Source organism: Hyperolius riggenbachi, chromosome 10 (assembly GCF_040937935.1).
Source record: "Hyperolius riggenbachi isolate aHypRig1 chromosome 10, aHypRig1.pri, whole genome shotgun sequence".
Classification (NCBI taxonomy): Eukaryota; Metazoa; Chordata; class Amphibia; order Anura; family Hyperoliidae; genus Hyperolius; species Hyperolius riggenbachi.
The window spans coordinates 70,301,568-70,325,979 of NC_090655.1; the positions used below are offsets into that span (position 1 = coordinate 70,301,568).

The 24,412-nt window shown below is 42.8% G+C and overlaps 2 protein-coding genes across 2 annotated transcripts in view; one reads left to right on the forward strand and one right to left on the reverse strand.

Annotated features, from left to right (window-relative positions):
- The window catches only part of LOC137536095 (ATP-dependent translocase ABCB1-like), a 152,774-nt gene that overhangs the window by 17,498 nt on the left and 110,864 nt on the right, over positions 1 to 24,412 (forward strand). Inside the window, exons 2-6 of the mRNA XM_068258131.1 lie at positions 836 to 896; positions 6,376 to 6,520; positions 18,496 to 18,574; positions 21,716 to 21,907; positions 23,110 to 23,281. Coding sequence (XP_068114232.1) covers positions 6,409 to 6,520; positions 18,496 to 18,574; positions 21,716 to 21,907; positions 23,110 to 23,281 — 555 coding nt within the window. The 5' untranslated portion in view covers positions 836 to 896; positions 6,376 to 6,408. The remainder of the gene's footprint in view (positions 1 to 835; positions 897 to 6,375; positions 6,521 to 18,495; positions 18,575 to 21,715; positions 21,908 to 23,109; positions 23,282 to 24,412) is intronic.
- Positions 1 to 24,412, reverse strand: part of LRRTM3 (leucine rich repeat transmembrane neuronal 3) — a 349,591-nt gene that overhangs the window by 13,309 nt on the left and 311,870 nt on the right. The gene's annotated exons all lie outside the window — the stretch shown is intronic.

Consider the following 24,412-nt stretch of genomic DNA (forward strand, 5'->3'; position numbering starts at 1 on the left):
ACTTACACCCATGTGAAACAGGTGGAACAGGAGCTTTGCATCATGGATGTGCAGATGATAAGTCTGCAGAAACTGTGTGATGCTATCATGCCAATATGGATCATACACTCTGAGGAATGCCACAGAGATAGCAGTTCTGAAAGCAAAAAGGGGTCAAACTCAGTACTAGCAAGAGAGACCTAACAATGTGGCTAGTGCAATATATCAATTTTCCTAATCTTCTAATGGAGATAAAGATGGGAAAACATTAAATAACATTGTTTTAAATAAATATTATAAAAATGTTGGCTTCATCCTGCGCCCTTTTTCCCTCATGCCCTTATTTAACGTATGCACGTACTCTTGCCATAGTGATATATTATTAGATTGTGTTTAGCGAATACTAAGCTTTGTAATCATAATCAGAAATTCTTCTGCTGTATTCAGGGGAAAGGAGAGAACTTTTTCTACTTTGTTGGCTCATTAATTACTTAATTACAAGACAATTGTATTTAGACCTAATATCTAAATTGATCATACTAATGTTACAAGGAGGCAAAAAAGGAAGTGATTTCCTCTTGGCACATGATTTGCTAGTCTTTCACTTATTTGCAATGAACAGTAATGACCACTGCGCACAGACCACAACCTATTTCCTGTTTTTATGTGTATGTTTGTATTGTTTGTGGCACCAGGAGTGACAGCAAATGGATATTCTGATATATTTTTTTTTATTTTGTGAAATGTCATGTACTTTAAAAAAAAATAGCTTCAGTTTACAGACAAATCAATCAATAACGATTTGGTGCAAAAGCTCTGAACTGAACTGACACTTATTTTTATATTTTCTCACCAGAAACAATAAAGGGAAGCAGAATGACAGCTCTCAAAAAGCTATTGTGGGATTTTTTGAATTGGTGAGTATGTATTATTCCTACAGGAAACCCTGTTGACACCATATATCTTTATCCAGTTATGGGCAACGAAACATCACAACATTTTCTATTGAAAATCGTTATTTTATTCATATTTACCCAGTTTACAAGAGAACTGTAATGGATCAGTCAAGGCCATGCAAGACGTATTCTATGCTTTGGGTTAGAAGAGGGAGGAGAAAACTTTTTGTTATCATTACTATTTTTTTATTTATTTATATAGTGTTCTTATCTTTCATAGCGCTGTGCAGACTTCAATATATATCATACGAAATACATAAAATACATTGTCCATGCATAGTACAATAGAAACATTGTTATTGTGGATTTGTATAGTGTGGCATTTTCTGTAGCACTTTACAGAGTATATAGTCTCATTAATAACTGTCCCACAGAGGAGCTCACAATCTAATCCCTACCATATTCATTGTCTAGTGTCCTGATCATTGTCTTATTTTTTTTTTTATTTGGGAGTGGGCAGTCCAGTATGTGTTTGAATTGTGATAGGAACTTTTAGTGGCCAAGGGAAACTTGTGAGCTGACAATCTAAAAACAGCGATGGAAAAATTAGGTGCAGCTATTTTGGTTTCTTACTTGTAGACTCTGAGTAAGCAGAAGAAGCCACAAAATGGCTGTTTGGCCAATACTTGTGTGAACCCCCCTGGGCTAGTAATGCATGTATATGTATGTACATGTATGCATGTACTATAAGACTAAAACACTGTGGGGGACATTTATCAAAAGTTGGTTGTGTTGCAGAAAGTGCCTGAGACATAATATTTTTAGATTTTTAGAAATCCATGTAGAACTGTCTCAGACATCTAAATAAATCACTAGGTAGTGCAGTTTCCTTCTAAAACTGTTGTAAAAAGGGAGGAATTAGGAAGGTCTCTCAGACAGTGCAGTGTGTGAGGGAAATTGCTGTTGCTGAGGTAACCAATAAATCTGCTGTACTGATACTGGCAGGCTCTGAGAAGGAATTCAGTGTGTGTGTGTGTGGGGGGGGGGGGGGGGGGAGCACATCACAAATCATGTCTAGCTTGCACTGCTGCATTATCTGTGGAACTGCTATTAACCACCCTGGCGTTCTGATAAGATCGCCAGGGCGGCTGCGGAGGGTTTTTTTTAAATAAAAAAAAACCTATTCCATGCAGCCAACTGAAAGTGTTTCGCTTACCTCGTCGCCATGGCGACGAGCGGAGTGACGTCATGGACGTCAGCCGACGTCCTGACGTCAGCCGCCTCCGATCCAGCCCTTAGCGCTGGCCGGAACTGTTTGTTCCGGCTACGCTGGGCTCGGGCGGCTGGGGGGACCCTCTTTCGCCGCTGCATGCGGCGGATCGCCGCGCTGCGGCGGCAATCAGGTAGCACACGCGGCTGGCAAAGTGCCGGCTGCGTGTGCTGCTTTTTATTTCATTAAAATCGGCCCAGCAGGGCCTGAGCGGCAGCCTCCGGCGGTGTTGTACGAGCTGAGCTCGTCCAGACCGCTCAGGTGGTTAAAGAGGCACTATGGCGAAAAGTTGTAAAATGTAAAATATGTGCAAACATATACAAATAAGAAGTACATTTTTTCCAAAGTAAAATGAGCCATAAATTACTTTTCTCCTATGTTGGTGTCACTTACAGTAGGTAGTAGAAATCTGACAGAAGTGACAGGTATTGGACTAGTTCATCTCTTCATAGGGGATTATCAGGGGTTTATTTATTTTCAAAAGCACTTAGTGAATGGCAGTTGCTCTGTCCAACTGCCAAAAAACTGTGTAAAGAGCAGGGAAGCTGGCCAGCATCATTGTTTAAATCCTTTTTAGGGAATATCTTTATAAAGAAAAAAAGCCTTGTTGAGAATCCCCTATGAAGAGATAGACTAGTCCAAAACTTGTCACTTCTGTCAGATTTCTACTACCTACTGTAAGTAACAGCAACCTAGGAGAAATGTAATTTAGGGCTCAAATATACTTCTTATTTGTTTATGTTTACACATACAGTAGGTTGCAAAAGTATTCGGCCCCCTTGAAGTTTTCCACATTTTGTCACATTTTGTGTGTGTAATTATTCGGCCCCCTGAGTCAATACTTTGTAGAACCACCTTTTGCTGCAATTACAGCTGCCAATCTTTTAGGGTGTGTCTCTACCATTTTTTCACATCTAGAGACTGAAATCCTTGCCCATTCTTCTTTGCAAAATAGTTCCAGCTCAGTCAGATTAGATGGACAGCGTTTGTGAACAGCAGTTTTCAGATCTTGCCACAGATTCTCGATTGGATTTAGATCTGGACTTTGACTGGGCCATTCTAACACATAGATATGTTTTGTTTTAAACCATTCCATTGTTGCCCTGGCTTTATGTTTAGGGTCATTGTCCTGCTGGAAGGTGAACCTCCGCCCCAGTCTCAAGTCTTTTGCAGTCTTCAAGAGGTTTTCTTCCAAGTTTGCCCTGTATTTGGCTCCATCCATCTTCCCATCAACTCTGACCAGCTTCCCTGTCCCTAATGAAGAGATGCACCCCCCTAGCATGATGCTGCCACCACCATATTTGACAGTGCGGATGGTGTGTTCAGAGTGATGTGTAGTGTTAGTTTTCCGCCACACATAGCGTTTTGCATTTTGGCCAAACAGTTCCATTTTGGTCTCATCTGACCAGAGCACCTTCTTCCACATGGTTGCTGTGCCCCCACATGGCTTGTGGCAAACTGCAAACGGGACTTCGTATGCTTTCTGTTAACAATGGCTTTCTTCTTGCCACTTTTTCATAAAGGCCAACTTTGTACAGTGCATGACTAATAGTTGTCCTATGGACAGAGTCTCCCACCTGAGCTGTAGATCTCTGCAGCTCGTCCAGAGTCACCATGGGCCTCTTGACTGCATTTCTGATCAGCGCTCTCCTTGTTCGGCCTGTGAGTTTAGGTGGATGGCCTTGTCTTGGTAGGTTTACAGTTGTGCCATACTCCTTCCATTTCTGAATGATCGCTTGAACAGTGCTCCGTGGGATGTTCAAGGCTTTGGAAATCTTTTTGTAGCCTAAGCCTGCTTTACATTTCTCAATAACTTGATCCCTGACCTGTCTTGGACCTGTCTTGTGTGTTCTTTGGACTTCACAGTGTTGTTGCTCCCAATATTCTCTTAGACAACCTCTGAGGCCCTCACAGAGCAGCTGTATTTGTACTGACATTAGATTACACACAGGTGCACTCTATTTAGTCATTAGCACTCATAAGGCAATGTCTATAGGCAACTGACTGCACTCAGATCAAAGGGGGCCGAATAATTATGCACACACCACTTTGCAGTTATTTATTTGTAAAAAATGTTTGCAATTATGTATGATTTTCGTTCCACTTCGCATGTGTACACCACTTTGTGTTGGTCTTTCATGTGGAATTCCAATAAAATTGATTCATGTTTGTGGCAGTAATATGACAAAATGTGGAAAACTTCATGGGGGCCGAATACTTTTGCAACCCACTGTATTTTAAATTCTACAATTTTTCACCATAGTGCCTCTTTAAGCACTTCTTAAAGGAGTTATCCGGGCTATATAAAGAAAATAAACGCTACTTACCGGGGGCTTCCTCCAGCCCCAAGCTCCCAGGACCTCCCTCGCCGCACCTGGGAGCTTGGGGCTGGAGGAAGCCCACAGTAAGTAGCGTTTATTTTCTTTATATAGCCAGATAACTCCTTTAATCTGCAGCAGTTTAGGGATGCTTTTGCACTTTTCTTAACTGTAGTGCAGCTCTAGAAATTCATGCTAAACTAAACTGTAACTATTACGTAAGATTTAAGAAGTTCCTTATTTTCATGCAGAACTGTCTCCGTGCTGGTTAGAACTGTTTAAGAAGAAAAAAACTGTCTGTAATACTTTGATAAATCTGGCCCAGTGAAGGTGGTGTAGATTGTTGCATTGTCTTTACCTACCTGTATTTGTGGACTGGTTGGATTGATTTTTTGTGAGCACACTTCTTATCAAGCAACCAGTGTTACTTGCTTTATTGCATTTACTGCCAACATACATACTGTACCTCTTGGATTCCTACTATGAAAAACTATAGTGGGTGAAGCAAATGGACTTTTGATATTAAAGGAGCCAGATGTGGATAAGTGACAGCGGAGTGGGATGTCTAGTACTATAGAGTTTTTTTTTACGTTTTAAACGAGGCCTTGCAATCTTAAATTAAATTTGTTTTATAACATTTTTCTAAAATAGGTCCCTATATGTCATCTAATTTTTTTTTTACCTCTACTCTGCAATAAGCAACTCTCCTTTGGTCTTACAATTGGCAACGCTGGACTAGTCAGCACCCGTCTTGCTCCTTATTAATTTGTTTTGCCTTTTTCCTTCCCCCAAATTTAGATAAACTTTAAAGTGGTTGTAAAATCCAACAAAAAAAAAATGCCTAAAAATAGTTACTGCCCAAAATATATATGCAACCCACTTTTTTTCTTAAAATAGGTCCCTATATGTCCCTATTTTTTACCTGGTCTGTGTGCCTTTGCTTAATCCCTCCCACCCCTCTGAAGTGTTTACCCAGTCACGTAAGCCTGTTATCTAGGTGATGTTTGCTGTGGGAGGGACAGTAATCCATAAAATAAGCAGCAAATTAACACTGAATTTAGTTTTAAAAAAAAGAAAGATAAGGGCAGAAGTGATGTCACTTTGGCATCACAGAGAAACAGTAAAAATGGAAACTAGGAGAAATATTATTTTCTTTTTTCATATCACATTTCTAATTTCTAGACACTAAAATAACAGGATAAGTAAGCTACGTAAATAATTTCTTATTGGATTATTTATTTTATTTTTTTTCAGTTAATATGGAGTTTCAAAGTTTGTTGTTAGGATTGCATTGAAAGAAAAAGTGCTGGCACTCAATGCACTTGGCAAGATAGCTACAGTAAGATTTTTCCTGGGTTACCCGTGCTCTGATATACAAGACAGTGACTCAAATTAAGCAAGAAGTTGTGGCACCCGGATTCCAAATTTATAAAAAAAATCTTTATTGGACTTCCATCATTTAAACGCTTATGCAGACAAATGCAAAGGCAGTGGGGGAAGGTTACAGGCTTGGCCTGACAGCCGTTTCACTGGGAATTTCCGCTTCCTCAGAAACCCTTGACCAGAGTAGCTAGGGTTTCTGAGGAAGAGGGAATTCCCAGTGAAACGGCTGTCAGGCCAGACCTGTAACCTACCCCACTGCTTCTCCAGTTGTCTGCATAAGCTTTTAAATGACTGAAGTCCAATAAAACATTTTGCTACGTTTGGCATCTTGGTGCCCAAACTTTTTGCCTCATTGTGGTCAGGATTGTGTAATGACCTTTATAGTTTATGGGTATTATGATTAGTAACATTTGTTTGCTTTTAAAATCTGGTAAAATGACATTTAGCAGAGCATGATGTTGATGAGAAATAAGCATGAAAAGCTCATTCCAAAAATAATAATAATTGATAAAATGTTTTTCCCTTTCAGCTCAGTTATGCTGACAAATGGGACATACTTTTGATGATCTTTGGCCTAGCATGTGCGCTTGGCTGTGGCACTGCCCTCCCCTTAATGATATTAGTCTTCGGACATATGACAGCTGCTTTTGTTCAGACTGGAATTAGTGTCAACTGTAAGTATCATTCCTTTGTTTCGTATTGTTCTTGCATGTTTCACAGTGCAAATTATAACAGCGGTAAATACATTTCAACCAAGCAAAGGCTAGAGGAATGATCTGCCAGAGACTGGTATTTCTGCAGGGCAGGTCCCCCACTGCGGTCTTATTGTGATGGGACCAGACAGCAACATCTCTATATTTACACTTCCTCACATCATCTATTACAGAGGAATTCAATGGACACAATGATCCTTACATAATGTGCTCAGCTTTATTATAGGTGTGGAAGAAAGGTTAAAGGCACTCAGCTAACGATATGCTACCCATTAAATCTGACATGTTTTGATATACAGAAAGTCATAAAATGAAAGAAAATTAGACTCCCTGGCAAGCAAAAAAAAAACAAAAAACAGAAAAAAAAAAACCAAGACCTGCCACTGGAAATCTCAAGAATTATACAAATCTGACATTATACAAACTTTTGGGTGAATGTACGCCTTAAAGAGAATAGCTCCACTACCTGCTCCACGCCGCCTCCCGGATCAATCTGCACTGCTCCATGCCGCTCTCTGTGGCCCCATTCATCCTCCGCATTTGTTCATCCTCCGATCCCCGGTGCAAGAAATCAAAGATGGCCACGGCCCGGAAGTACTTCCTGGGTCACGGCTTAGATGCTGATTGGAGGAAGCTAGTGGAGGCGAAGAGCAAGGTGAAGGAAGCAGGGAGCTAACTGACAGAGGCAGGGGAGCAGGTGATTGATAGCTAGAAAGGGATAAAGGAGGCTAGCGACAATCAGATTGTTACTAACCTTTCGCTAGTTTTGTGGGGGGACAACAGAGCCCAGAGGGGACTGACAGCGGCACCATAAGGACACAGAGGCATGTCACTGGGGAGAGAACATGCCTCTGTGTCCTATAATCTCTATAAAATCCACCTTGGGTACTCTTTAAAGTGGGGTTAAACTCCATATTTACTGGGGGAAAAAAAGAAAAAATCATTTGATAAGAAATTACTTATTTAGCTTACTAATCCTGTTGTTTTAGTGTTCAATGTCAGATTTAGGAGTAATGTAATATGAAAAAATAAAATAATATTTCTTCTGGTTTCCATCTTTACTGTTTCTCTGTGATGCCAAAAGTGAAATCACTTCTATTATTTTCTCTAATTCAGCTCAGTGTTCATTTTCCCTCTCTGCTGCCACAGCTTACTGTTCCTCCCAGAGCAAACATCACCTAGACAACAGACTTACATCACCGTGTTAACTCTTTAAAGGGGGGATTCAATTACCTTCTGGTCATAGTGTCCTCATCTTATTCAAAATAGGAAGCTTTCTGTTATCTCTATGTAGAGATTGCCCGAACGGTTCAAATGCAAACTTGTTCGCGCAAACAACGCGAGTTCGTGTTGGCGTCTAAACGCGAACTTTATGCGAGTTTGACCCGCCCCTATACTACATCATCGGGCTAAACTTTGACCCTCTACATCACAGTCAGCAGACACATGGCAGCCAATCAGGCTGCACTCCCTCCTGGAGCCCCCCCCCCCCCCCCCACACACACACACACTTATATAAGGCAGCAGCGTCGGCCATTTTCTCACTCTGTGTGCTGCTGTTTTAGTGAGAGAATGGAGAGAGGTTGCTGCAGAGATAGGGAAGGCTTAGTTAGGCTCTTGTTACCTTACTCCTTGCTGATAGTTATTGCTGAAAAGCACCCAAAACAATTCTTTTGAGAGCTAATGTTCTTGTGATGTGTTTTGTTTTTTTTGTGTGGCCCACTGACACTGCATATACAGCCCTGTCTGTCACAACTGGCCCTTGCTAATTGCTATACTGTGCCAGGCCCAGCACATTCAGTGCCTACCTTTTCACTGCATCTGTGTGACTGACTGCTGCACATTGTATTATAATACCAGTCACTGCATACCTTTCACTGCATCTGTGTGACAAGACACTGTTTTATATACCAGCAGTCAGGGCATCCATTTTCACTGCACCTGTGTGACTGCACATTGTTACACCAGCAGTCACTGCATACCTTTCACTGCATCTGTGTGGCTGCAAACTGTTTTATATACCAGTCAGTGCATACCTTTCACTGCATCTGTGACTGCACATTGTATTATACCAGCAGTCAGTGTATAGCTTTCACTGCAGCTGTGTGACTGCACATTGTATTATACCAGCAGTCAGTGTATACCTTTCACTGCATCTGTGTGACTGCACATTGTGCACAACAGGCAGAGGCAGAGCCAGAGGCAGGCCACCCGGCAGTCGGCAGGTGTGTTCGTGGTCATGCTGACGTGATTTCGTGCGGCCTTGGACCAAAGTACAGTGTTCAGAAGGCACGTGCCATCAACTCCCAAGATTGTCAGGATGTAGTTGACTATTTAACACAGAACACCTAAGGCTTAATTCACAAAATGGTGCTAACAGTTAGCACGCTGTGAAAAATGCTTCGCGCAAAACTTCACGTGATAACGGTTGTCGCGTGAAAAATTAGCGTTAACGCGTGAACGCGAAACCCATTTTTTCACGCACAAACGTGATAAAACGAGTGAAAAGCCATGCTAACAATTAGCACCGTTTTGTGACTCAAGCCTCTCATCTTCTGCAGCCACCAGCGCTACAACTAGCACCACATCTACTCCAATTGACACTTCGCAGGAGTTATTTGGTGGGGAATTAACTGATTCACAGCCATTATTGTTACAACAAGATGAAGGCGCTAAGCAAGTTACACCACCTCATATGCCTGAGTTAGGTGTCAGTATGGACGTCACGTAAGGTGTGAGGATGATGAAGTACCTGCTGTTGGTGCAGTTTTTGAGGTGTCTGATACAAGCGAAGCTGTGGAGGATGATTATGATGATGATTATGATGATACTGCCATGGATGTCATGTGGGTTCCCAATAGAGGAGATGAACAGGGGGACAGTTCAGAGGGGGAGTCAGAGAGGAGTAGGAGGAGACTAGTTGCTGAGGGGAGCTCGTTGTCAGAAACAGCTTGTGACAGTGTCCGGCAGCATGTATCACCACCTATGGACAGCCAGCCAGCATGCCCTTCAAGGTCAGCTGCTGCCGCCACCACCACAGTGCCATCATTCCAGGGCTCAGCAGTGTGGAATTTTTTTTGTATGTCTGCCTCAGATGACAGCGATGCCATCTGTACTCTCTGCCACCAAATATTGAGCCGTGGAAAGACCAAGAACCGCGTAGGGACAACTGCCTTACGAAGGCACATGATGAAAAAGCACAAACGGCAATGGGATGACCATCTGAGGAAAAGCAGCACACAAAAGCAAAGCCACCCTCCGCCTCCTCTTCCTCTTTCAGGTGCAGCATCTTCAGCTGCTTTATCCCTTGCACCTTCACAGCCACCCTCCTCCACTCCGCCTCTCACCTTGAGCGGTTCCTGCTCCTCTGCCCACAGCAGCCAGGTGTCCGTGAAGGAAATCTTTGAGCAGAAGAAGCCAATTGTCAGGAATGATACGGAAGTCGAGACAATTATCGATTCCGTATCATTCTGCAAAGCAGAGCGGAATGTCAGTTCTGGTTTAAATGTACAGCAGATGTCTTTTTTCCCTTCACTCTGAATTAGAGCCCCTCACCCCTCCACTTCCTTACTAGCTATTCACACATAGGTGCTACGCCTATGACCAAATGCTGGCCTGTACAGCAGAAAGCAGATAGCGATCAGTCCCTTTTGGTTCCCTCTAAAAAACTTCCCTCCAAAATGTTTCCCCCAAAATGCTGAATCAGACAATAGACAAACTTCCTTTATTAATAATTTAGGATGTGGGTATCGCAGACAAAAGACAAATATATTTTTGGGTTCCTAAAAATCAGCCTAATAACTAATCCAAGTTATAGCCTGCTAGCTGCCAGAGAAACTTAACTATTTATCACTAGCAGACCACACATGCTCATCTAACGGTATTTGGTGTCATCGGATCAAACTTCGGCTGCAGGTTACAAATCTGCCCTCGGATTCGCTGTGCACCACTCCGGACAGAAATGGCGCTGGTTATTGGTAAATTGTGTCATTCTGGACTTGGGCAAAATCCTGCCTCTCCTGCTCGGTAGGAGGTAAAAACGCCCCTCTTTTACTAAAGGACCGCCCACTAAGTCAGATTTTATAAAAGTCTGGTCCACCGGTGACCATTGTAATCAACTAAAGATCTTCACACCCATGCTCCAGGAGACCAGATCACATGGACTACCATAACATGCTTTGTTTCAAGGACTCTGATATCAATGCCTGCATTTGAACTGGACTTTATTTCTTTCAATATCCCCACAAGGACTGCAATGCTAAGTAAACCTCACCATGATTTCCCTTTTATTTCAAGCTTTGTGTGTATATATTAATTGGTGTATGTAAATGTGTTTAATGCATTTTTGTTATTAAAATGTTTAAAAATCGTTTTACAGGTATGACCTGTTCCTGAACATACACAATCGTACTTACTCCTCCGAAAACGTTATCTTGTGTTCTATAGTATCTTGTATTTACAACCTGTATGCTTGAATTGGGCACAGATAGAAAGATCTGGCGCTGCTCCCTGCATACAGCTAAGGGTTAAATTAAAGTGTTCTCAGTGTGGTAAAATAGTTACAGTTGTGTGCTGACTCGCACGTGGTGGCAAGCATTTGAATTGTACAGTGGTGTGAAAAACTATTTGCCCCCTTCCTGATTTCTTATTCTTTTGCATGTTTGTCACACTTAAATGTTTCTGCTCATCAAAAACCGTTAACTATTAGTCAAAGATAACATAACTGAACACAAAATGTAGTTTCAAATGATGGTTTTTAATATTTAGTGAGAAAAAAACCTCCAAATCTACATGGCCCTGTGTGAAAAAGTGATTGCCCCCCTTGTTAAAAAATAACTTAACTGTGGTTTATCACACCCGAGTTCAATTTCTGTAGTCACCCCCAGGCCTGATTACTGCCACACCTGTTTCAATCAAGAAATCACTTAAATAGGAGCTATCTGACACGGAGAAGTAGACCAAAAGCACCTCAAAAGCTAGACATCATGCTAAGATCCAAAGAAATTCAGGAACAAATGAGAACAAAAGTACTGTAATTGAGATCTATCAGTCTGGAAAAGGTTATAAAGCCATTTCTAAAGCTTTGGGACTCCAGCAAACCACAGTGAGAGCCATTATCCACAAATGGCAAAAACATGGAACAGTGATGAACCTTCCCAGGAGTGGCCGGCCGACCAATATTACACCAAGAGCGAAGAGAAAACTCATCCGAGAGGCCACAAAAGACCCCAGGACAACATCTAAAGAACTGCAGGCCTCACTTGCCTCAATTAAGGTCAGTGTTCACGACTCCACCATAAGAAAGAGACTGGGCAAAAACAGCCTGCATGGCAGATATCCAAGGTGCAAACCACTTTTAAGCAAAAAGAACATTAAGGCTCGTCTCAATCTTGCTAAAAAAACATCTCAATGATTGCCAAGACTTTTGGGAAAATACCTTATGGACCGACGAGACAAAAGTTGAACTTTTTGGAAGGTGCGTGTCCCGTTACATCTGGCGTAGAAGTAACACCGCATTTCAGCAAAAGAACATCATACCAACAGTAAAATATGGTGGCGATAGTGTGATGGTCTGGGGTTGTTTTGCTGCTTCAGGACCTGGAAGGCTTGCTGTGATAGATGGAGCCATGAATTCTACTGTCTACCAAAAAATCCTGAAGGAGTATGTCCGGCCATTTGTTCGTCAACTCAAGCTGAAGCGATCTTGGGTGCTGCAGCAGGACAATGACACAAAACACACCAGCAAATCCACCTCTGAATGGCTGAAGAAAAACAAAATGTAGACTTTGGAGTTGCCTAGTCAAAGTCCTGACCTGAATCCTATTGAGATGTTGTGGCATGACCTTAAAAAGGTGGTTCATGCTAGAAAACCCTCAAATAAATCAGAATCAGAATCAATTTTATTTCGCCAAGTACAACAGAGCTGTACTCGGAATTCTTTGTGGTACACATGGCATAGGCGTAGTATAGGAAAACAAAAACGCACAACACAACACAAACAGTTGGAGTTACAGTAATGGTATAGGTCTAACCCACATTAGTAGCAGACCCCGGTCATCAGATTAGTGTTCTTCCTGTCGTGCAGGAACAGTCAATACTGATAGTGATACAAGTGATGGTAATGATAATAGTAATAATGATGATGATTGATGGTGACCCCCATACTGCCCAGGGCAGCGAGAACTGGCTGGAAGGCCCCGCTAGGGCATGCCAGAAGGCGCGCCTGACAGGGGGAGGTTGGAGTTCAGCAGCCGAACCGCTTGGGGGAAGAAGGTGTTCTTCCGTTTGGAGGTTTTGCATGGTATAGTCCAGTAGCGGCGGCCCAATGGGAGAAGCTTGAAGTAGCATCTGCCTGGGTGGGAGGAGTCACAGGAGAGAGCAGTGGCCCTCTTTATCATCCTAGCGGAGTGGAGGAGATCAAGTGGTGGGAGAGGAGACCCGATGATCCTCTCTGCGTCAGTTATGACTCTCTGCAGTTTGTGTTTTTCGCTGGCCGTTGCACCCATGTACCATACAATGATTGAGGAGCAGAGGATGGATTCTATAGTGGCAGTATAGAAGCTGGCCAGCAGCTTCCTGGGCATGCCGAATCTCTTCAGTTGGCGCAGGAAGAACAGCCTCTGCTGAGATTTCTTCTGGATGTTGGTGGTGTTCTGCCCCCACTTAAGGTTGCTGGAGAGAGTCGTGCCGAGGAACCGCACAGATGACACCCTAGAGACTTCGGTACCCCCAATGAGGACAGGAGGGAGGGGGGGAGGATTCTTCCTGAAGTCCACGATTAGCTCAACGGTCTTAGCGGCGTTGAGTACTAGGTTATTGTCACTGCACCAGATTCTCTCTACTTCGCTGCGGTACTCATGCTCTCCGGAGCTGCCAATTAGGCTGATGATGGTGGTGTCGTCTGCAAATTTGATGATTTTCACAGAGTCCGCGGATGATATGCAGTTGTTGGTATATAGGGAGAACAATAGTGGTGACAATACACAGCCTTGTGGAGCCCCTGTATTGGTGGTTCTGGTGCTGGAGTAGCAGTTGCCGAGCTTCACCCGTTGCGTTCTGTTTGTCAGGAAGTCCTTGATCCATGCTCGAAGGGAGGGATCTACTCCGAGCCGTGTCAGATTTGTGAGCAGGATGTCTGGGCAGATCGGGTTTAACGCTGAGCTGAAATCTAGGAACAGGATCCTGGCGTAGGAAGCAGGGTTGTCAAGGTGCTCAGTGAGGTATGCTAGGCTAGCATTGATGGCATCCTCCACTGATCTATTTGCTCTATAAGCAAATTGGAGCTGGTCGAGGTGGGCGTCCGTGTGCTTCTTCAGATGAGCAAGGACCAGCCGTTCAAGGAGCTTCATAACGTTGGAGGTTAGGGCCACCAGTCGGAAGTTGTTGTGCTCAGTGCTGCCGGGTTTTTTGGGGACTGGTACAATATCGGACCGCTTAAAACACGGGGGGACGGTACCGTCCGATAATGACCGCTCAAATAAGGAGGTGAGCACAGGGGCTAGCTGATCGGCACAGGTTCTCAGGCAGATCGACGACACTCCATCTGGGCCAGAAGATTTCCTGGGGTTCAGCTTTCGGAGGTGCCGGAGTACCTCTAGTTCGTGGACAGCGACAGGAGCCGGGGCGCCGAGTTCACCCAAGGGGGGGGGGGGTCCCCAAAGCTGTCGCTGTATGGTCCACCTGCTGGTGCGGTTGCTGCTCGAACCTGCAGTAGAACTCATTGAGCTCCTCCGCCAGCCGAAGGCTCGGGGTCGCAGGTTGAGCTATGGGTTTGAAGTTCGTGGCTGTTCTCATGCCCTTCCACACCTCCCGTGTATTGTTTGATTGAAGGTAGAGCTCCAGTTTGTCGGAGAAGGCCCTCTTTGCTGATCGCAGTTCTCTTTTCAGGGCATACCTGGCCTCTCTGTATTCCTCAGGGGAGCCAGACCTGTGCGCTACCTCCTTGCGTTTCCGAAATCTGCGGAGCTTGTCGTTGAACCAAGGCTTATTATTGGGGAAGACCCTGAAGGTCTTGGATGGAATACACGCTTCTTCGCAGAAGCTGATGTAGGAGGTGACATTCTCGGCCCATTCATCGAGGGAGGGTGCCTCCAGGGTTGACCAGTCGGTGGTATCAAAGCAAGCCTGGAGTTCCAGTTTTGCCTCTGCTGTCCATTTTTTAATGGTTTTGACGGTGGGCTTAGAGGTCTCCGGGAGCCTCCTGTAAGTGGGGATCAGGTGGATCGTGTTATGGTCGGAGTTTCCCAGAGGGGCACCTTGGGTGGCCTTGTATGCGTTCTTGTGGGCCGTGTAGCAGTGGTCCAGGGTGTTACCGATTCTGGTGGGGCAGGTAATGTGCTGCTTGTAGCGGGGCCTCTCCTGTCGTAGGTTCGCCTTGTTAAAGTCACCCAGGATGATGAACAGAGCCTCCGGGAGGGATGTTTCCCACCGCGAGATACAGTCACAGTCAGCTGAATTACAACAATTCTGCAAAGATGAGTGGGCCAAAATTCCTCCAGAGCGCTGTAAAAGACTCGTTGCAAGTTATCGCAAATGCTTAATTGCAGTTATTGCTGCTAAGGGTGGCCCAACCAGTTATTAGGTTCAGGGGGCAATTTCTTTTTCACACAGGGCCATGTAGGTTTTGAGTTTTTTTTCTTACTAAATAATAAAAACATTCATTTAAAACTGCATTTTGTGTTCAATTATGTTATCTTTGACTAATAGTTAACGGTTTTTGATGAGCAGAAACATTTAAGTGTGACAAACATGCAAAATAATAAGAAATCAGGAGGGGGGCAAATAGTTTTTCACACCACTGTATGTGTGTGGTGAATCCTTTGGAGTCAGAACGCTCCTCTCGGCTAGTCGGTTGATAGATTGTGAATCCACATATGGGCATCTATGCGCAAAGTGACAGCGAGACCGAGTTTCTGACTCTGAGCGATTAACCCAATCAAGGATCGGCCCTTAGGGTTCTTGACACCAATGTCTGCCAGTCACCCTCTTGCCCGGCGTCTGACAGCTGGCTTGGTGGAACTGTTAGCTAGCCAGCTTTACCTCAGTGATTTATCTGCATGGACGCGCAGAGCTCCAGTATATGGACTAAATTACACACCTAGCACTCAAAACAGGCAAAGGGGGGGTCTGTCTGCGCATCCATGCAGAGAAATCACTCAGGTAAAGCTTCTGTTTGAAAGCGCTGCCATAGTAAGTATACTAGTGGCTAGTTGCATTCATTGCTTCAAATCTAATTTAAAAAAAAATTTAGTTTAGAATTAGTACATAATTTGCATCTGTTTTGCATTCAAGGCCTGTATTTAGCTCCAGTGGGGCTTTGCATTGCCTCGGTTGGTCTACATTACAGGTGCAGCCTTGAGTGCTGTCATTTATCTGTCTGTCTGTTTGATGAAATGTGTATACCATTTTATGATTAACAACTGAGGAATATTATGTTTTTATTGCTAGACTAGTGTAATGGCCCGTACTCACGGGCTGCAAATGTTGCCTGTCGCCAGCACACGTGAGCGTGTGGGCGACAGGCCGGCGACAGCTCCTCGCCAGGTCCCTCCGCGTACACACGCGGAAGAGGGACCAGCGGCGAGGCGGAAGCTGTCGCCGACGTTCCTCCTCCCTCCGCCGGAAGCTCCATATACTTTAATGGAGGTTGCTGTCGCTAGTCCGCGTACTCACGCGGACTAGCGACAGTTGCGGCGGGGGTGCGGCGGCAACTGTCGCCATGCGATTGAAACTTTCAATCGCATGGCGACATGAGCGACGGGCGACAGTTCGGGGTGCGCGCGCGTGCAGCGGCCCATACTCACGGGCGACCTGTCGCCGCAACACGCGCGCGCCGCGTGTTGAGGCGACAAAAGTCCCTCGTGAGTATGGGCCATTAGATCTTAGTTCTACATCACCACCGTGGGAAGATCCAGTAGGGAATAATCTGTGCACATGTTTACTGAAGCTAACACCCTTTGCCTGTTTTGAGTGCTAGGTGTGTAATTTAGTCCATATACTGGAGCTCTGCGCAGCCATGCAGATATATCACTCAGGTAAAGCTTCTGTTTGAAAGTGCTGACATCTCTCCCGCTGTGCAGTTTTGAAAGTTCGCCTGCCTATTAAAGTCTATTGCGGTTCGCATGGTTCACGCGAACGCGACGTTCCCGTTCGAGGTTCATGAACCTAAAATCGGAGGTTCGAGCCATCTCTATTTCTATGCTGAGGCATGCTTGTTATTGTAGCTAAACAAAAAAACATACAATCCCACTGGGACTGCACCGTTTCTGTACCTAATTGAGGGACATAAAAGTACCTATTTTTAAAAAAAGGGAGATTTACATATACATTTGTGGCACTATTTTTTTGCAATTTTTTTTATCTGCGGATTTCCGATTTCCAATTTCCAAGGAGTCCTAGTATTGGACCAAATTATTGGACAGATCAGAGAATGCAGTATTTTACTGCAGTAATAGGAATACAAAAGTAATTTTAGGCCAATCGCAAGACTCGGAAATACTCGATAGGGTCCGGGTCAAGTGATTGGTCTAAAATCCGATTTTTGCTGAAAAATTTTGAATTCTGTGATTGCTCCAATGCTTCCGAGTTGTGTGATTGGGATAAAATGACATAGTTGCGATAATGCAGTACCTCTGCGAATATCCTATTTCTGTTTTCTGAACTGCAGAGATTTCTGTTGAATGTAAGGGACCCTCTTTATATTTACTGGGGATTCGTAGTTACACTCCTGATTTTCAGTCATTTGCCTTCATCCCTCTGTGACTGCCGAACACTTGTATCTACAGAACACAGAGGTGGAAGCAGGTGTCGGATGAATGCACTCTGCAGATTAGGGAAGTAGATGGCTGCTCATTGGTTTAGGGGTTTATTAACCCAGTGTTTAGAAAAAAAGCAAAGGACCACTATTGTGGAAATTGGAAAAAAGTACCATGCATGTGTTAACATATGTATATGTACATTTGTTTCAGAATAACATGCACTATAAATGTATTTTTTCTTACTTTGCTGTCATTTATAATAGCTTGTAAAAAGCTGACAGATCTGACAGGTTTTGGACTAATCTATCTCCTCATGAGGGGTTCATTTGCCAAAACAGTGTGCAAGCAAGTAGGAGGGCTGGCCATTATCTTTGTATAGATCCTTTCCATAGAGTGCTTTTGTAAACAATAAAGAAAACCCTGAGAATCACTCATGAGGAGATGGAACAGTCCAAAATATGTCAGATCTGTCGGATTTTTACTGCCCACAGCAACATAGGAAAAAAGTAATTTATAATGCCTTTTACACTGGGACAAATGTACATCTTAAAGAGGAACTGTTGCGAAAATCTTAAAATTTAAAACACATACAAGTAAGAAGTACATTTCTCCCAGAGTAAAATAAGCCATTACTTACTTTTCTCCTATGTTGCGGTCACTTACGGTAGGTGGTAGAAATCTGACATTACCAACAGGTTTTGAGTTAGTCCATCTCTTAATGGGGGATTCTCAGAGTGGCCTTTATTCTTTATAAAGACATTCCCTGAAAAAGATTTATACAAAGATGCTGGCCAGCATCCCTGCTCCCCGTACATCTCTTTGGCGGTTGGACGGAGCAACTGCCATTCACTAAGTGCTTTTAAAAATAAAGTAAACCTTGAGAACCCCCCATCAGAAAATGGGCTAGTCCAAAATCAGTCAGTCGGTAATGTCAGATTTCTACTACTTACTGTAAGTGACAGCAACATAGGAGGAAAGTAATTTATGGCTCATTTTACTCTGTAAGAAACATACTTCTTATTTGTACATTTACATGTATTTTAAATTTTAAGATTTTCACAACAGAGTCTATTAAAGCATGGCTGATTTAATATTATTAATAGTCTCTTAATTAGATTGAAGTAGTTTCACAATGATCAGTAAAATGATATAATGTTAAAAGTTAGTTTTCCCCCATAGATACAGCATTAAACAGTACCTCTCCTACACCCAGTGAATGTGATCAGGGCCACAGTGGCATAGAAGCTGAAATGACAAGGTGAGAAAATGTTGCAAATTACTGGATTAGAATAAATTGTTTAATAAACTGTGTTTGTCTTGTAATGTCATTCCTCTTCCTCAGGCTAATTAGCAAAATAGAAAGAAGGTTCTTTGTGATGATTGTTCATCAACAGGCTTTGTCAACAGTATTTCTGTGCTTAAATAACAAAGGAAATGTCATTGCCTGTGGGCCAATATGAATTGCTGTGGCAAAAGAAAATTGTTTTAAAGTGGAGCTGTCAGCCATACTATCTCAGATAAAAAAACACATATATAAGTAGATACATACTTGCTCTACTTACATAATATATGCATTGCACTCTCCACATTTTGATTTTAGTGATTTTTCTATAGTAAAAAAAAAAGAGAAAATCCTTCTTAGTATTCTCCATTTTAACATTGTCTCTCTTGAAGCCAATCCTGACATCATTTCCTCCCTTACTCTGTCTGTGTATCATTGCCTGTCCCCCTCCCAGTCTTCAGTCCCAGCTCTACAGTAGCTCTGCCCGTCCCCCTCCCAGACCCAGCTCTGTAGTAGAAAGTGCATTAAGAAATATTGGCCAATCAGAGAGGGACAGAGGTGTGGGAGGGGAAAATGTGAGGGAAATAGGCTTCAGCCATTCAGGCTGCATTTGTTAAGTCTGAGGGGAAAGCATAGAAGAAAAATAGAAAACCCAGCATGCCCTGCAACTTCCTAAGTGTGGCAAATGTACCAAATAAGAGTCCGGGAAACTGGTCAATTATGTTTTATGGAGAAGAAAAGTAAGAGTGATTTTTAACTTTTGGATTGCCTGGTTAGCATCCCTATTACTTGTTTACCAGATAAAAATAAAAAAATGAATTTTAAATTTTATGCCCGACAGTTACTCTTAAAAGTGCACCGGTCATTCATATCAGGACATTGTTACAAAATACAAATGTTATCATTTTGAATTTTACCATTTCTAATTTGCATTTAATAAAACAATATTTTTTATGTATTATTTTACGCTATAAGAAGATATGTGGTTTCTAAACTGCTTTTCCACTCTTTGTTCCCTTTAAGGGAATTAAAGGCATCATTTATTTATTTTTTGTATTGAAGACTCACTTTTAAATACTATATTTGTGAAAGCGATTAAATATTACAAATTAATATTTTTTGTGTTATTTTTTTTTTTTTTTTTTTTTGGTGGGGGGGCTGCTCATACATTACCTGATGGGATTTTGTAAGCAGATGAGAGTATCACTTTACTGTTTCAGTAATGGTTTCCTGTTATTCCTTATACTTCTGTTATTTCCTATACTCCATTACACAGTGATACACAAAGCCAACCATGGCATATTATGGCCTTAAAAAGGTTGTCTGTCAAGTCAGGAGGAGTAGTTCTCTTATTAATGGGAACCTAAACTGAACCTAAAAAAAGGAGGAGGAGTTCTCTTATTAAAGGGAACCTAAACTGAACCTAAAAAAAGGAGGAGGAGTTCTCTTATTAAAGGAAATCTAAACTGAGCCTAAAAAAAAAAAAAGAGTTTAACTTACCTGGGGCTTCTTCCAGCCCCCTGCAGCTGCCCTGTGCCCACACCATCACAGTGGCACAGTTTTATTTTTTGCGACTAGGCCAATCAATGGCCCGTCACCAGTTGATGGGCATATTTTCTTATTATGTGCACGGGCGGGATGCTCCTGGCGGCAGGAGTGTGATCAAGGACGCGATTAGTCCAGTTGCCGAAAACAAAACTGAACTGCTGCGGGGGACCGGAGGATCGTTCTGTGATGGCACAGGCACAGGGCGGCTGCAGGGGGCTGGTAGAATCCCCAGATAAATTAAACTCTTTTTTTAAGGGTCAGTTTAGGTTCCCTTTAAGTATTACATTTTTCATTTGTGATATTTATAATTTTCATGATAAAAGATAAGAGAATAAAGTGGATTTGGTGATAAATTCACAGCTCTAGATATTCAATACCTCCATGCAGATATCAGTTTTTATTAGAAAGCATTCATACTGTACTTCCAAATTGCAAACAGAGCCAAGGTAAGACAATTATGGAAAAAGTACTTTTGAGTTTCAGTCTGTGCTTTCCAACAACCAACATTAGAATAACAAGATGCGAGCCAACCAGTCACCAAATACTTTGGTACCAAAACCCCCACCAAGTGAAGAAGACTAGAGTAGACATAACCAAAGGAAGTTACCATAATCTTAGAGCAGAAAACTCTTAGAGATTTAGGCTGCCCCGGCCATAAACAGTTAGATATGATTCTTTCTTCTTCTTTATTTTACTTTATAATTTATAGGTTGCATCAAACAACAATAATGCTACTTATAGCATAATTAGTTTTATTATAATGAACTTACTAATGCATTTGCTACGTTTCCAGATGAGAACTCACGTAACAGGCACAAACTAAGCCATCTTCTGGGTCCAGCCTGCATCTATACTGTCTCCCATCCACCTCCTTCCTTTCTGGCATTAGTAGGCCCATACTTGCCTTTCTGTATGTTTCACACCAGCATAATACATTATTCTTGTAGTCTACATGTTTTGGTATCTAAAAAAGATACTGCTAGGGATGCTCGTTCAGATCTAGCAGAATTTAAATTTCCGCCTTTCTGATCGGAAACTGGCGTTTCAAATTGGAACTTGGAAAACAGAAATTGGATTTCCACAGGAACACCTCTTTACCGCAACTCGGTAATTTTAGCCCAATCTCAGAACTCGAAAGCATTGGACCAATCAGAGAATACAGAGTCAACTCAAAAGTATTTGGCCAGTGAGACAATGCGAAAAGCTACCAATACAAAATCCTTTGTAATCCGCAGAATAGGTAATCAGCATTGGCAGAAATTGAACTAGAAATAAACCAGAGGTTCTTATTTAGCCTGGCCTTCGAGCAGTTATAATTTTATACATATGTACAGTACATCCCTACACTGAGTAAATAAACTAAGTTTGAACCCAATTGCACCTTTATCTCTGATGTTTCCTGTTTATAGGGGAATTTTTAGTTATCCTTGATTGTTATAAATGATGTTACATAAGTGGTAGCCATTGTAGGTAAAGAACATAGATCTCCCTCATTCTCACCATGACTTATTATAAGCCATTTATCAAGACAAAGATTTGTGATGCTTTTACGATCTTTTCTCCCCACAGATATGCCGGTTATTTTGTTGCCATTGGCTGCTCTGTAATTGTCCTTGGCTTGTTTGAAATTTGGACATTTTTAGTTTCTGCTGCAAGACAGACCCAGAGGATACGGCAGAAGTTCTTCAAAGCTGTGCTTCACCAAGATATGGCTTGGTTTGATTCAAACCAAATTGGAACACTCAACACCAGATTAACTGAGTAAGGACGTTTTAAGGGGGCCAAATTTATCGGTAGAAAATAAAACATGTTTTTCATGCATCCAGATAGATGTACAGGTGTATAAATCAACAACCTCTAATGAGCTTATATCTTGCACAGTTGTACCCTAGATGAGGTTGATAAAGTGGTTGTCTTTGAATGTTGAATAAATATTGTTGGCCTAATGATCGGTTGTTGACTTTTTGGAGGTAATAGGAAATGTAGGTGGCAGGTGGCAGCCAGTAATTATTGTGTTTTACTGCTTTGTTTTTTACACTACCAGGGAGTGGGGGTGGGTGTAATAGGGTTAGGCACCACCAGGGGGGGGTCTTAGGTTTAGACACCAACAGGTGGGTCTTAGGGTTAAGCACCACCAGGCGGGGGGCTTAGGGTTAGGCACCACCTGGGGTGCTCTAGAGTTAGGCACCACCAGGGGGGGTTAAGGTTAGGCACCACCAGTGGGGGTTAGGGTTAGGCATCACCAGGGGGCTCTAGAGCTAGGCATCATCAGGGGGGTTATGGTAAGGCACTACAGGGAGGTGATTAGTTTTAGGCACCAATGGCGGGGTCTTACGGTTTGGCAACACCAGGGGGTTAGGGTTGGGCATAGGTAGTGAAGGATTCTGTGTGAGAGTTGGGTTAGGTTTAGCTATAGTAAAATATTGGTGACAATTACCGATATTTTACTAATGAAAAGTAACATTTTAAATTGTAGAGTATCAGTAAATTTACCAATGTTCTACTATCGGCACTGTTCCTGCGCCTGATTTTCCTTGGCGCTCAAAATTCACATATGCCTTACCATTCTTGATTTCTTTTGATACCTGGCCTGTCTGACTTGCTCCAGGTTGCATTGTTACACAGACTGTGAACTTGATTCTGCCCTTCTATCTACAGACACAGACAGACAGACACAGAAAATGTATATCGTACTTCTCTCCTGGCAGACTCAAAGCACCAGAGCTGCAGCTGCTAGGACACGCTCAGTAGGCAGTAACAGTGTTAGGGAGTCTTGTCCAAGGTCTCCTACTGAAATAGATCCTGGCTTACGGAACAGGAAGAGCCAGCCAAGATTCGAACCCACTATCTAGCCACTACTTGCCCTGACCTAAGCTTTTGACAATCATAAGTGCAGATATGCTTTTTGTGGTATATCTTGTAATAAAATGTAGAGTCCATAGTCATGTTATTTTATCTTCCAGGGACATTAATACTATTCATGAAGGGCTTGGAGACAAGATCTGTGTATTTTTCCAGTGTCTTGCAACTTTTATAACTGGAATTATTATTGGCTTTGTCTACGGCTGGAAACTGACACTGGTAATTCTGTCAGTAATTCCTCTGATCGGTGTGGCTGCAGCTGTGGGGTCTAAAGTAAGTCTAATATTTATTCATCCTATTGCAAATATAAGCTACATTGTAAAAAAAAAAAAAGTAGGTTGTCAGGAGGCTACATTCCCACATTTGTACAAATACATTTTTGCGTGAATGTTTTAGCGAGCACTATGGGTGTATGTACCTATCAAAGCATGTACATCCATGGCTGCAGCACATTTTTATAGGGGACCTGAAATGAGAAGACTGTCGAGGCTGCCATATTTATTTCCTTTTAAGCAATACCAGTTGCCTGGCTGTCCTGTTGATCCTCTGCCTCTAATACTTTTAGTAATCAGCAGGGCTTCTAGGCAGCTGGTATTGTTAAAAGGAAATAAATATGGCAGCCTCCATATATTTCTTGCTTCGGGTTTGCTCTCCAATGTTCTCCAGTATTTGGCAGCCTCCCTCCCCAGTATAGATAGCCAGCTGTGTCCCCAATATTAAGTAGCCCCTTCCCTAGTATAGAGAGCCAGATGTGTCCCCAATATTAGGAAGCCTCATCCCTAGTATAGAGAGCCAGATGTGTCCCCAATATTAAGTAGCCCCTTCCCTAGTATAGAGAGCCAGATGTGTCCCCAATATTAGGAAGCCTCATCCCTAGTATAGAGAGCCAGATGTGCCCCCAATATTAAGTAGCCCCTTCCCTAGTATAGAGAGCCAGATGTGTCCCCAATATTAGGAAGCCTCATCCCTAGTATAGAGAACCAGATATATGCGGCAGCCCCCCTCCCCCAATATGCAGAATGATGAGAGAAATGTGCTGCCGTGGTTCTGCTGGAGGGAGTCATAGAGAGGAGACACTGCAAAACTTTCAGGTAAACCCATAGACTGCAACACAAGCTTGTGTACCTGAAGGATCATCCAGCAGACAACCTAGGTAGGCTCCTGGGGCCTTGTGGAAGGCATGGTGCCCACCAGTTACCCTTCAGTAAACACTCTCCATGTTGGTTAACCAAAATGAGCACAAGGAGGCCCCAAATCTACTACTTTGCCATAGACCCCATTACATCTTAATCTAGTGCAAACTGAGGTCACTCCAGATGCCACTCCTGCATTGCCACTTGTTGCACTATCTATTCTTATGTTGCATCGGAGTTGTATTATGTAATATTCTTGCTGTACTATCTA